The 14541-nt window shown below is 31.9% G+C and overlaps 1 protein-coding gene across 1 annotated transcript in view; it reads left to right on the top strand.

Moving 5' to 3' along the window:
- Positions 1 to 14541, top strand: part of LOC106460533 — a 104684-nt gene that overhangs the window by 53460 nt on the left and 36683 nt on the right. Inside the window, exon 6 of the mRNA XM_013920250.2 lies at positions 10959 to 11051. Coding sequence (XP_013775704.1) covers positions 10959 to 11051 — 93 coding nt within the window. The remainder of the gene's footprint in view (positions 1 to 10958; positions 11052 to 14541) is intronic.

The raw sequence follows: 14541 nt of genomic DNA, 5'->3' as shown, positions 1-14541 counted from the left end.
ATAAATATCTAATTTGAACCAGTGCTGCATTCAACATACATACCGTGTGATACACAAAAATTGATATTTAGGTGTGTTTTTTAATATTTACTTTTAGTTAAGAAATTTAATAATGTATAAAACTAAAATATGAATTATAATCTACAGTCTGATACCAAACTTATTGACATAAATTAATGAAATAGTAGTTCAATAAAATTTTGAATGCAAGTCAACAGATGCAATGGTATGACCTTTGACTTGTGATCTGTGTGGAGAGGGTTAAGAGGAATACAAAAAAAAACATCTGCAGTTAACTTGTTTTTATAAAAATGTTGTCAGAACAAATACTCATAAGTACAGCTTTAAAATAGAAACCTTACACAACATTCAAATATGATTGGATAGAACAAATTATAAACTATTTACATCAATGTAAAGTAAAGTAGTTTGAGCAGTAGCTTATTTCAATTGGAAAGTGACTAGTTGAAACTTATAGGGATGAAAAGAGAAGTCTAATGAGAAGTTTGAAATACTTAAGAAAAAACCAAACCTCTGAGAATTATTTTATAGTTCCTGTAGATGTTCTTTTTCATTCCTGAAAATAGTTTTGTGTAAAGTTTATGTTTGAAAGCTATAGAAATGTTTTCTTTGACAAGGAATGAAGTAAGCTTAGTTTGGTTTATTGATTACAGTAGGCAAGGAAAAAATATCCTATGATTTCTGATCCTTATTATTAAATATTACTGTTAAGTATAGTATATTCAAATAAAGCATATAAATAAAATAACTTTATATTTATTGAAAAGAAACTATATATTAGATTTCGATTAATATCTCCCTAAGAGTATTGTTTACCATAGGAATGTTAACGATTCGCTTGGATGAATTTGTAACGGCTCTTGTCGCATGGTTAGAAAGCCAGAAAAATTTTGAGAGTTAGGGGAAATTTTCTACTTTTTGCATGCTATTAGTCTATGTTCTTTGGTGCATAATTTAATTAAATAAAAAATATTTAGTGCATTATTACCATTAGTAGGGTTAACAGTAATCGACAATTGAGAGCAAGAAAAAAGAAGAATGGATAAGTTATTTATTTCTTGTTTTTCATGTTTATTTTTTATTTATTATTATAAAAGTAATTAAAATGTAAAAATAGGATCTTTTTAAGTTAATTAAGGTTAAATTAGGTAAGATAATAATAATAATATGTCTTTCATGAGGCATGCACATGAGCAGCTCATAATAGCTAGTGGGGAATGTAATTTGATAGCATAACATGAGCTATGTGTTTCCCGAGTGATTTACAACTGTGCCACAGTTAATGCGACCCTAGGTCTGAGGCTTATCCCTTAATCTATATATCAGCATAGTTGTGGCTGATGGATTGTTGGGGTACTGAATAACCTGATTCATAGCACGTGAATAGATTCCCAAGGATTGGGAATCTAATTTTAACAGCCTACTGTTGTGTAAAGTTTTGAGTGTTGAGAGGATGCACACTTCATTTTCTCTCACCCAGTCCTGATGGTTTAATAGTGTACATGTAGTAGAGGCTATCAAGCATATGCTTTCCAAGTTTGTTAATCCCAACAGAACTGAATGAAATGAATACTTACCATACATCCTCTTAGTCTCTTTCTTTTTTCTTTCTCACACTCAGTCAAAGTGGAAGAACTCAGAATTACATTGCAATAAATATATTGTAGAATTTTCTGTTGTTCTGCAGACCAATCCTCCATAACCTTTGGGGGAAATCAGTTTCACTTGAAAATTCCTTAGCAATAGTAAATGAGATAGCTGGCCAGATAGCACAAAGTATTAATTTGCTTTGAAAATTTCAGCAGTTGTACTTTGATTTTAAATACGAAATTTAAAGGTTTCTTTGTTATATCTGTCCCAACAATAGTCACTAGAACACAAGGTGGTTGTTATGAATATATCAAGAAAAAAAAACTGAAAATATTTAAATCAGAGTGTTTACACAAGTTAATATACATGTTTATATTCATAATAATATGAAAAAAAGGCAATATGAAGTTTTACTTTAAAAAACTTTTGATATTTATTTAGGAGGTTTTAGGGGTTACACAAATGAAATTTTAAAATTTTCAGATGAAAAAAAGTATATTTAATCTTAACATCAAAATCACTTTGCATTCAGAGTAGTCAACACTCTTGACTCCATATATTCACAGATAAATCTTTAGTAAAAATACTTAATTCAGAAATCTGATTTTTTGTGTACAAATAACTTCTAATGTTTACCAAAAGCTTGTCAATTTCTTGTTATAGTATTTTAGTTATAGTATGGAAATTATTATGGTTGCTTTGTGGATACACACAGTCTCTCGACTGACCCTGTATGAAAAGAGTTAATTAGTCAACAGTATAGTCTTGATACTTAGCAAAATCCAGTTAGTAACCTTTATATCATAGTTTCATTATTCAGGGTGGTATGAAGTAGAACTGACAGATAGAATTGTATTTTACAAAATCAATAACACAGTATGCAAAAAAAAATTTCAGTAGTAAATTCTTTCTGTCTCTCTAACAGCAGTTTTTCTTCAAACATTGAAATGAAAAAAAATGTAAATACTTTATTAGATGCAATACAACACTAAGTAAAGTAGTTTTTTTTTAATATTATTAATTTTTTCTTCCTGTAAAGAAAATTACGGAATTATTATAAGATACAGTTTTAATATTGCAGAACAAAAGTCATGGAGTCTCACACAGAGAAGATATAGCCACAATAGTGATATCTCTTAGCTACAACTAATGCAAAACAATGTGCTGTAGTTGATATGTGAAAATTGTAATAGGTGACACAAATAATCCACATAAGTTACCTAAAGGACTCCTTTTCAACCTCTGGTCCATCCAGGTTAAACTTCAGGCATTTCACCATTTGACCCTTAGTTCAGCCATTACAACTAGTGGCATGAAAGAAATATTTAAGGAAGTGGTTCAGATGTTCCTCAGTTGTTTTCATAATTGTCAGAGTATATTTCTGCTACACCTTGCCAACAAGAATATGTTGCTTCAAAAACATTACATCTGGAATGGCTTCCTAGTGAATTTGTGGCAGACAGACACATCCATGATTATGGTTTCAACCTATACCTTGCTGAATTTCTGTCATTCTGTTGAATCCATATTACTGGATAATCATCAACTAGTGATCTCAGAAGTTCTGCCAAATGTGCATTTGATCCTGGACTCTCATTCACTCACTGCTACTGCCATTTCACTCCATGTGTTTATGTCCATTCCAATAACTGAATGTTTTAGTTTATTGTTCTAGGTGGTAGAATGATAACTTCCTGTGGGAAACTCAGTTCCAGCATTCTCTGTGACCCATATCTGTTTCAGGAGCATGTCTGTCTTTGTGGAGAAGTTCTCTTTTGGCCCACTGATCCCCTTTACAATCTTCTAACATGTGGTGTCCTTCCTGTCAGTGAGACAGCTCTAATTAGCACATTACCTTTCATTGACCTCTTTGTTGGATTTTCGAAGATGACTGACCAGGATGAGGCTCAGCTCTCCTGGTATGAAGCAGTTGAGGTATTCTATAAGGACCTCCCCATTCAGTCTAAGAAATATAAGTCTGTAAATTAACCTTCAGTCATTTATGCTTTCTATGATCCATGGGTAAAGCTCAGTAGGGAACCTTTCCAACAGTTGTGGCATTCCAGGTTGGAGCTCCTTTTTCTGCCTTTTTGACTAGACTGAAATCTAGGACATGGCTCTTCTTAGCAGCAATGAAAGGATGACATTTCCTACCATAGTTTATGATCTATAAGAGTACAAAAAAGAAAAGCAAAAGCACAATTTTACAAAAACAAAAGACTACAAGGACAAATTTGAAGTCCTAACACCAAAATTTCATCTTAATATCTTATTCTGTGATGTTCTTAGGTACACTGATAACATTCAAGTGAGAATAGCAACCAAATAATTAGAGGAGTGAAAGAAATTGTATCATAGGGTTAAACTGGTTTTCTGTCCTGGCTGAATTGAAGGAAAATAGTAGTACTGAATACAGTGTAGAATAGTGTGAAGACTTGCACTTTATTTATGAGAATATTAATTCACTCACAGGCAGGATGAGTGCCCAAAGCTGTAGGAGAGCATTATTTTTTTGTAACTCTTGAGAGCTTTTTCAGAGGAAGGTCTGACCAAGTTCTGATTCTAGACTGAGAGAACTAACCATTATATGCTTGTACAAATAGGATTAACTATCCGAGAGTTCACTTGTCACCCAAATCACTTGATTATCCCATAAGTACAATTTAGGGATGGCATAGCATCAAGGTATTCCTAAAACTATCTACCTGATATCACTGATACAAGATCAGAAAATCTTCCAGTGATACCATCCATGGGAAAGTTCTGAAAGGTGATAGCATGTGACTTAAACAAATGATAATGCTACTGCATTTCACGGTCACTTTCCATTTACATTCATCTACACACGTACTGAAGCTCGGAATGATGAATTTTTAAAATTCAGATGAACTGAAACTGTTCACTTTTCTGAGCTATGTAATGTACAGTGATGTGTTTTGTAAAATAATCACCTTTCAAATGGTGAACATTTATAACTAAGAACTGTTGAAAAGGATATTAATAGAAATAAATTAACAACCATAACATCTCAACAAATTAACTCATCGTTGTCTTCAGAAATCACATTCAGTAATAATTTTGCAGTACCACGTATAAAACTTCAAGTTATATAATTCGTCTTCTATAAGTTGATCTCTCTATAATTTTATGAAAGAGTAACATACAAACTTTCCATACCTATTGAAAAACATAAGTGTCAGCCTTTTAACCCTTTCAATTTGGAAAGTGACTATCATCGATGGAAAATTAACTATGGTTGACAGAGGAGATCGTCTTTTCTCCATGGCCATCAAAATATTTTTCCCTCTACAGTGAAAAGTGTCAACTCTCCATGAGCTTGAATCAATTGCCACACACTAGGTGTGCTGACATCTGGGAGGGTGAGTCAGTTTTCAGTTCAGTTGGTTCACTAATTCTCAAGCCAATGGTACACTTAATTTTCTAAGATGTGTTTTTCAGTGCTTGATGTGGAGTTTGATTTCTATCAAACTGTTATTTCATTCATATGAAGAGACAACTGGCAGTTAGCCCCCAATGTGTAGTTTTTCTGACAAACAAAGCAAGGTAACTTATATATTACTACTTGATGTTCCAGAGTTAGAATGTACTTGAATCTGACGAGATTCTGTAACTTTACTGTGAATTTGTAAGCATGCCACATTAGGATATATCCATATATTTTTTTTGTATGTTTAGTTCATTATTTCCTGTATATGGAAAGATTCACAAATTTTCTTTTCACATTGTGTAACTGAATTGTGGATATTTTCACATGTTTAAGGAACCAATTAACCCTCTCCAGATGGATCATGGATCAAAGGCCATGTCATTGCATGTGTTGACTTGTATTTATAAATTTATGTCAATAAGTTTGGTATCAAACTGTAGATTATAATTCAAATTTTAGTATTATACATTTAAACATTGATTTTTGTGTGTCACGTGGTATGTTGAATGCAGCACTGGTTCAAATTAGAGGTTTGTGATGTTAAAATAGTTTATATTTTTGTATGAAATAGGAACTGAAATTACCTATAGTCACAAGCTAGAATATAAAATAAGAACCTCATATCATTTCTATTTGTTGAGATATCACTCATGTACTGAATCAAACACAGTGGTCCTGCTCACCTCTTTCATTTTTTACATACACTTACTTCAATATATGACATGAGAATAACTAATCAATAGCTCAGAATGCCCCCCTTGTGAATTGCATGGCCATTTTAATGTGTTAGGATGCCATCTTGTTCTTTCGAACCAAGATTTCAAGGAGGTAGGTTGTGCTCTGTTCCAAATTTCATATTTTTTTAAACCCTAATACAGCTTAATTACTAAACTTGGTAAATTATAGTGGAATTCTATGGCATTGGTATAGTAATTTATGATTTTTTAGTTATTCAAAAATATATATAAACCTAAAAAAAAATATTTTATTTCATATCCTCCACGTGCAAAATTTGATAAGGCAACTTGTGGCAAGCAGCAAACGAGTACAAAGATCATAACTAGAACAGGTAATTGTTTTCTATACTTCTTATTTACTGTTCTATGTTGTAAGAAAAATAACTGAAATTAAGAACTTATTTGTGCATAGTAATAATCTATATATATGCATATAATGTATATTAATGGAAATGTGACTGTATGTTACAAAATACTAGTCTACTAAAACACAGCCAAGACAGGTCACTTTGTAAAGACTAAAGGTCAGTTTTATATTATTGGATACAGTGATGTGAGTGCACATGTGCCACGTCATTGTAACTTCTGTATTGTTAGCCAGGCATGGCTAAAAGGTCAATATAATATAAATAATAAATATATATAAATGTATAATGTTATGAGATATAAGCTATTTAGTCTAAACATTTTTGTGTTATAATTTATTGTCATTCTAGAACGAAAGAGGAATGATTTATATTTATTTCCTAATTTTTTATGGTGGTTACAAGATTGGTTAAATCTACTGAACCCGTACAGTGATTAATTACTGAAAATAACCGATAAAATATAAAGTTTTTTTCATAAGAAATGTTCGATAACTATCTGGATATTATAAAGACTTTGCATTTGAAATTTGAAAATTACTTTGCATGTTGCCTATTCAAAAACATTGCTTAACCAACCTTAAGGCTAAATTAAAAATTTTATATTTTGCGTATGAAAGCATTGTAAAGTTTACTGATAATCTGCCAAATTTCATTAACATGTGCTTACTAATTTAAAAGTTATAGCATGAAAACTAACAAGCACAAAATGGTTATGAGGGCAGTCCCACGGAGCTCGTGCTAAAGAGTTAACTAGATGATTAATAGAGTTCAGTAAATAGTTATTCTCTTGCCATATGTTTGATATTCTTTAATTGCTCATAAGATCAATCAATATTGTCAATTGACAGTTCACAGTTGAAGTTGGTCAGAATGAAACTATCAAAGTATAGAAAAGATAGACTTGAGATATTGTGTAATCATCAGTGTCTACAGAATTATACCAGAAACATGTTAACCTCTTTTTGATATATTCAAGTAAAGAATTTATCAACATGTTCGTAACTTCATAAACTTGGTTACATAATGCATCCATAATAGTAATTAATTAGTTTTAAATTTCTGAGGACAATCTTTGAACTAGTTTTGTTCATGACAACATAACCAGGAGCTAACCTAGTACCCATTACAGTTCCATCAATCTGATGAAATATTTAGCTGCAAAATTCATTAGTGTGATAAATTCATATTTAGAAATATGTTTTCTAATTACATTATGATTCTAATAACCTAGATCAGCACTAAGTTCTTTTACTTCATTCAGTAGTACAGAGGTAAAGTAATTATAAATGAAAACTGGCTAAATGAATGTTTTTCATGGAAATTCCACTCTTAGTTTGGTCCTCTGATCCAGGCTTTTAAATTAAACTTGTATATAGTAAATTCTTTAAGAAATTTAAAAACATGTAAAGGCATTAGATTAAAAGTTTTGACACTATGAATTAGTGGTGACGCATAGAGTGAAAACCTGTTACTCCTATACATATATATTGTAAATATCATCATCAGTATACATGATTCTTTAATTTTATCAAATAAGTTTGTAACAGTGTTTCTCCTGTTGCTAGAATTTTAACAATTTTAGAATGATTTAATATAATGTCACTTTTCGTGGGGCCTGTCATAAAAAACGTATTGATAATTTGGTAATAATTTAATGCAACTACATTACCATTTAAAAAAGATGCATGAAATGTTTATTTGTTTTAGAAATTTTCACTAACATTTTCACCACTAGTAAGTACTAGTAACTTTTTTCACTTGCAGGAGTAATGTTAATTTGGATTGGGAACATTGAACTTTATAGACCTTAACCCTTTAAGGTCGAGTGTGTAAATAAACACTATGTATTTTGCTTGAGAGCTGGGTGAGGCATATAAACACATATTCCTATTTATTAAAGACGGTGCAGTTTTAAAACCACTATGGCTCTGCTCTCTATCTTTTGCTTGCTTTCATTGGTTAATACATTTAAAAGTCACAATTTGATTGAGTAAGCACATTTTCGCCATTAGATATCATCCAATGAACCAGCTACCTCTACATCATCACACGCCAGCAAATGAAATATCTATCTATAGAAGGCTGTATTTACTGTAAATCAATAAGTTGTATTTGAATTAGATACATTTTCTTTCAGTTATTTGTTCATCATGGATGAACCGTCTATGTCATCCTCATTCACACGTACCAAAAAACGCCTTTTTAGCCCTCAATCAATGTATAAAATTATAGATGAATGAAGTGATGAAGAATTATCTGATTTTCAAGCAATGAAAGTGAGCCTGTGGCATGTTCAAATAATAGTTATACTGGTAATATTACATGGAAGAATGGGGATGATTTTGTGCCTCATGACTATTCATTATCTAACGAAAATTCAGGAATTTGTGATTCATTTCCTACTCAAGAGAATACACCCGTTATTGAATATTTTCTAGCCTGTTTCGACAGTGAACTTGGGAAGAAGATTGTAGACAATACTAATATGTATCATGAATTTGGTGTACACAGTTATGATGTACATCAAAAAGCAAAAAAGCCAGCATTGGAGTGAGACAACAATTAATGAAATATACTCTCTTTTTGCACATTTTTACTAATTATTCATGTGAAAAAAAAGAACAATAAAAGAGTACTGTTCAAAAGATGTCGTGATTGCTACAGATTTGTTTTTTAAATACATGAGCAGAGACAGGTTCCTTGAACTACTTAGGTACATTCAATTTGGTAATAATGAGATTCTTGATAAAAGTGATAGATTGTGGAAGATAAGGTAAGTGATTACTATTTTAAAGGAAAAGTTCTCTTCTTTTTTCTGCCCATTCCAAAAAATTTTAATTGATGAATCCCTAATGTTATTCAAGGGGAGATTGATATTCAAGCAATACATACTGTTAAAGCGTCATAGATTTGGAATAAAATCCACATTCTCCGTGATTGTGAAACGAATTATTTTGGGTTTTGTTGTTTGTACAGGTACTGATATTGACGTTGCTAAAAAAGATTCTCATTGGGCTTCAGGTGACATTGGGAAGAAATTGATACAGAAATATGAAGGGAAAGGCCACGTGTTGTACATTGATAATTGGTAATCTAGTCCTGGTCTATCTTTATATTTGGATTCACATAATATTGGCACTTGTGAAACTGTAAGAGAAAACAGGAAGAATGTTCCTAAGCTTGCTAAGCTGAAATATGACTAATCTGAAAGGAAGAAAAGTGGTAATTTATTGGCTATACGTTGGCATGACAAATGTAATGTGACAATGTTTACCACATTTCTTAAAGGACAAATGGTTAACAGTGAAAAGGTAAATCATAAAACAAATAAATTGTCAAAAAGCCTGATTGTGTAACTGACTACACTCAGAATACGCAGCTTATTGATAAAGCTGACATGCAATTGGCTACCATAGAATGTGTTAGAAAATCTGTAAAGTGGTACAAAAAGCTTTTTTTTTCATCTGATGCACCTTGTTGTGCTAAATGCTTATAATATGTACCTAGTCAAAATGGGAGATTGCCATTTGAAATTCAAAGATTTCATTAGGGAGTTTATAAGGCAACTTCTTCAAAAATATGGTACCTTGACTAGTGTTAGGCTTAGTAGAACAGTGAGTGGTAACATTGATAGGCTGAGTGCTGTACATTTAATGAAAAGACACTATCCTGACCATGTACCTTCAACAGGAACTAAAAAAAAAAAGGTCAATGCAGATGTTTTATATGTTCTAATACTATTAAGGGAGAAAAAAAAAAAAGACTACCTATGTAACAACACGGTGTCCAGAATGCAAGGTTGGTCTCTGTTCAGGTAGCTGCTTTAGAATTTATCATGCACAAAAAACCTTTTAAAAAACTTGGTTAGAATCTTATTATTAGTTTATAGAATAATTAAGTTTGTTATTTTAATGTTTCTTAGTGTCTAAAAATGCTTAGATTGTAAATTAATCGACTATTTTTTCCTTTTTTTTTTGCAGCCTGTGCGGGAGCATAGCATCATGATGCCCGTCCTTAAAGGGTTAAGTTGCATGGTTAACCATTTGTAGATAATTTTACTTTCCTTTTTTAGCATATTTACAAATACTATTAAGTTTATGGCCAATGTGTATGAAAAATCAGTTAGGACATCCTGGTTAGAAAATTTATTTAAATTTTGACTATTAGCTTTGATAACTATCTTTACAAGAAAAAATTAAAACTTTTATATAACAATAATTCATCACAGAAGCAAATGATGCTAAAATATATAAACAGTAAAATTTTTCATGCCTTATTCTGCTTTCAGAAATTGTTAAATTTTTCCAAACTAAAATAAATGTTGGATATGGGATTTGGATAAAAGTGAAAAGGAACGCGGCCCACGCTACCTGCATAGAGAGCGGCTACTTCTCTTGGTGATGGCAAGATTGGCCTCGAGCAGATTCTTGTTAAATTGACAAATATGTTATTTACTTGTTCATATCATAGAGAACATTTTATAGACAATTTATAAATTAGCAATGGTTGTATCTTACTGAAAAAAAAAAAAAGGTGCAGGCAAATGTTTTTCCATTACAGTTACCTTGTTTATGAATATAACATGTAGAACATTCTTACTTAAATACATTAAACTAATAGTATGCTTTTACTTTTCATCAATCAAAGATTCTCCACCATAGTCAGTTGTATTTTGTTCTTTGCCTGAAGTGGGCCTAAGGCCAAAACATTGCAAAATAAAGCCATTTAGTAAGAGTGTAGAAAGCATTTTTATCTACTTTTCATTATTTAATTTTATTAATTTTTACTTCCCAGTTTATTATGAAACTTTCACCTGTGTTAGAAGGGAAAAACTTTGGAAATGTTGGTGAAGCTATTTTCTATACAATTCAAAAGTTGACAGAAAAGGTAAGGTTGTATATTTTATTTTCTTGAAATATGATATATTTTATACCTATAGACCATAAAAATGTTCAAGTCCCTCTACACTTACAAGCATTTTCAAGTTAACTGGTAAGGGAGGGTAGGATTTTGTTGCTTCATAAGAAACTTGCTGCACATAGCGTTACTTATGCCATGGAGCTTTATGTTTAGTTTGATTAATGTAATTTAGTATGTAGATTTCTTTATATAGCTTTCATATTGTTTTCTTTCATACCTTACTTCATGCTTAGCTTTCATGTACCTTACTGGATTGAGTTTTACAAGTAACGTTTTCCTTATTTCCTAGGTATGTTTGTGAGCAGCTCATGCATTATGTCATTCAAAACGGTAAAATGAGATAAACATTTGTGGAGTGATTGATAAGTTGAATGGCAGGATTATTAATTAGACATGGCTTAGATTGCAATAAAACAATAAAATTAAGTATAAACAGGGGGTAGAAACTTATGAGATTTAAGCTATTTAGGATAAACAATTGTAGTTTACTTTTGCAACCTGCAGTCGTTTTAGAAATAAAAAAGGTAATTTAGATTTATTACGTGCTTTTTTTTTATAGTGTATACAATGTCAGTTAAAACAAGTGACTCTGTATAGACTTAGGGTAGAGAAAATAGATAAAATATAAAATATTTACTGAAAAAAAATTTAATATGTATTTAGGAGGTTATGCAAATGAAGTTTGAAAATTTTCAGATGAAAAAAAGTATTTGTAATCTTAACATGAAAATTACTTTGCACTATGAACAGTCAACACCCTAACCCCATATATTTATGGACAAATCTAGTAAAAATATTTAATTAAAAAAATGGGATATTTTGTGTACAAAAACTTTTAATGTTTACTGAAACCTTGCCAAATGATGTGATAATACACAAAATATATCAGAGTTTAATAGTATGGAACTGATGATTTCTTTGTGATTACAAGGTCGATCTTTAGAAAGAGTTAAAAATTTAGAGCATTATGAAAAACCACCAAAATTGCTGCAGCAAAATGCAGTTTGTTTTAGATAGTAGGTGGAAATCGTTACATTTAGCTCTGCATTATTAGCCTGAGAAACTTCAATGTATAGTTGGAATGTAGATTTTCTCAACACCGCCTTTCACTGAAATCTGAACTCATTTAACCCCTCATCTAATAAGTTGATCAGTGATGACATCATAGATTTATAATCTCAATTTAAAACAAAGCAATAACTAGTAACAGCATTCTTATTTTAACTCTTGTGTTTAAAAAAAATGATAATATTCTTGTTTTGAGAACTTAAGTTTTCTTCCTCTAAGTAATCATGGAAGATGTACTTGATCTCGAATTTACACCAACTATCGAGCTGGAAGATCTGATATGGGTTGTTTCATGATTAAGTTCATCAAAGCAGATCCTTTTCCAGCTCGCATTCTAATGGATGCAGACTTTCCCCTCCAGGTTATTACACTTTTAAAGGAGGAAGGTAAAGATAAGATGCAGAAATAAACAACTGATAGCTTGACATATGCCCTCCTCAAGGCATCTGGACTTGTGTAAAAGTAGTCCATGCCTTCAGTCCCATCCTCTAATGGTTTGGTTGCCTATGCTTAGTACATACCTGAAAAAATGTTACTTGATACTGTCTGTTCCAGAAGCTTGCACAAAGTAGTAGCTATCAAAAGAAATCAAAACGTGGAGGTATGCTATTTATTCATGAGAAAGTTGCTAGAAGTGGCATCATAGGAATAAAATCTTGGATTATTTCACCAAGACCATAGGCTGAAATGGTCCAAGATGAAGCCTACTAAACCACCAAATAGTCCATTCAAGAAGTGTCAAATTGTTCAACCCTCCACCATGCAAGGTTGCAGTCTCAAACTAAGACTTTGGAGCCCAGCTACCAGAAGAGCCCACAACTTCAAAGCAGTGAGGCACTGGTGCCAACACTGCCAGGCACAGACGATGGAGTGGGTTGTAGCTGGGGAACTAACTTTTCAGGAAGGAGGTCAGTGGCAGGATAAAAAGCAAGTTGACTCTAAGGCAATGGGAGAACTTCTCAAGACCTGTTACACAAAGGTGATCTAGCAAATAATGAAAGAAAGAAAAAATAGTTGTTGGTGACCTTGGAGGACCTTCTCTCCAGCCTGTAGTTAACCTGCCAAAGCTTCTTATTATAAATATGTATATGTTTTGTGTATTAATGTTTAAATATGTATATTATGTACATCATTTATTTCTCTGTTTCTTCCCCTTCATAAGCACACACAAATATGTTTTTCCATTGTTTCATTTCATACATTACAAAATAGGTTTTATTCATTTATTTATTAAACAACATATACCCACATCCATAAGAACTAAGAGTGTGAAAGGAAAGAATTTACCCTGTCGCTCCTGTAAAACAAAAGTTCTACCACCAAAATGTGAATCAGCAATTGGCCAGCATTTACTGGTGAACCCGACTTGTGCTGACAACTACACGGATAGCAGGTTTAAAATTATTGCAAATGATCTGTGAACTTTTCATCTCTATATTTTGAAAGCCACCTTTATTAAAACACATAAACCTGTCCTTTGCCACCAGAAATAATTCCTATACAATCTACACATCCTTCAGTAGGTCCTTGACGTTTCTTGATTGGCTTGAGGACATGCCAATCAGTGATTGCCTTACCGGCCTACATTGATCTGACTCATTTTATAAGCTGTATTATTTCCTATAGATGATTTTCTCAACGGTTCTGCTATGATTAGTGTCTGGAAAAAAGTTTCAGCAGATATTTCCTTTGCAACATCTCAACCAACAATTGGTCCAGTTATCAACGCTATTTTCAAGTTTTGAACAACTCGACTTTCAAGATCTACATATCTACATGTGCCGATGTTTCCGTTTATCAACGTTATATTTTAAGATCTGTGTAAGAACTCAGCTAACAGATGTTTCCGCATATAAAAGTTATCTTCTAACTGGTTTCACTAGAGTTTACATAAAACATTTGTTAAACACACTTGTTTCACTAGAGACTGCATAAAACATCCGTTAAACAAACAAACTTGTTTCACTAGAGACTGCATAAAACATCTGTTAAACAAACAAACTTATTTCACTAGAGACTATGTAAAACATATTTTAAAGCAAACAAACTTGTTTCACTAGAGACTATGTAAAACATCTCTTAATGTAAACTTGTTTCACTAGAGACTATGTAAATTATCTGTTAATGCAAACAAACTTGTTTTACTAGAGACTATGTGAAACACCTGTTAAAACAAACAAACTAGTTTCACTAGAGACTATGTAAAACATCTGTTAAATCAAACAAACTAGTTTCACTAGAGACTACATAACACACCTGTTATAATAAAGGAGCAAGTTGGAACGTAAGTTAAGTTTAATGCTAGGTAAAATAATTCGAATACAGCCACACAGACAATTGTTTGTTTGTTTGTTTGTTTTGAAGTTAAGCACAAAGCTACACAATGGGC

The sequence above is a fragment of the Limulus polyphemus genome, unplaced genomic scaffold (genome assembly GCF_000517525.1).
Source record: "Limulus polyphemus unplaced genomic scaffold, Limulus_polyphemus-2.1.2 Scaffold789, whole genome shotgun sequence".
NCBI classification, from domain to species: Eukaryota; Metazoa; Arthropoda; class Merostomata; order Xiphosura; family Limulidae; genus Limulus; species Limulus polyphemus.
This window is presented reverse-complemented; position numbering and strand designations above follow the sequence as displayed.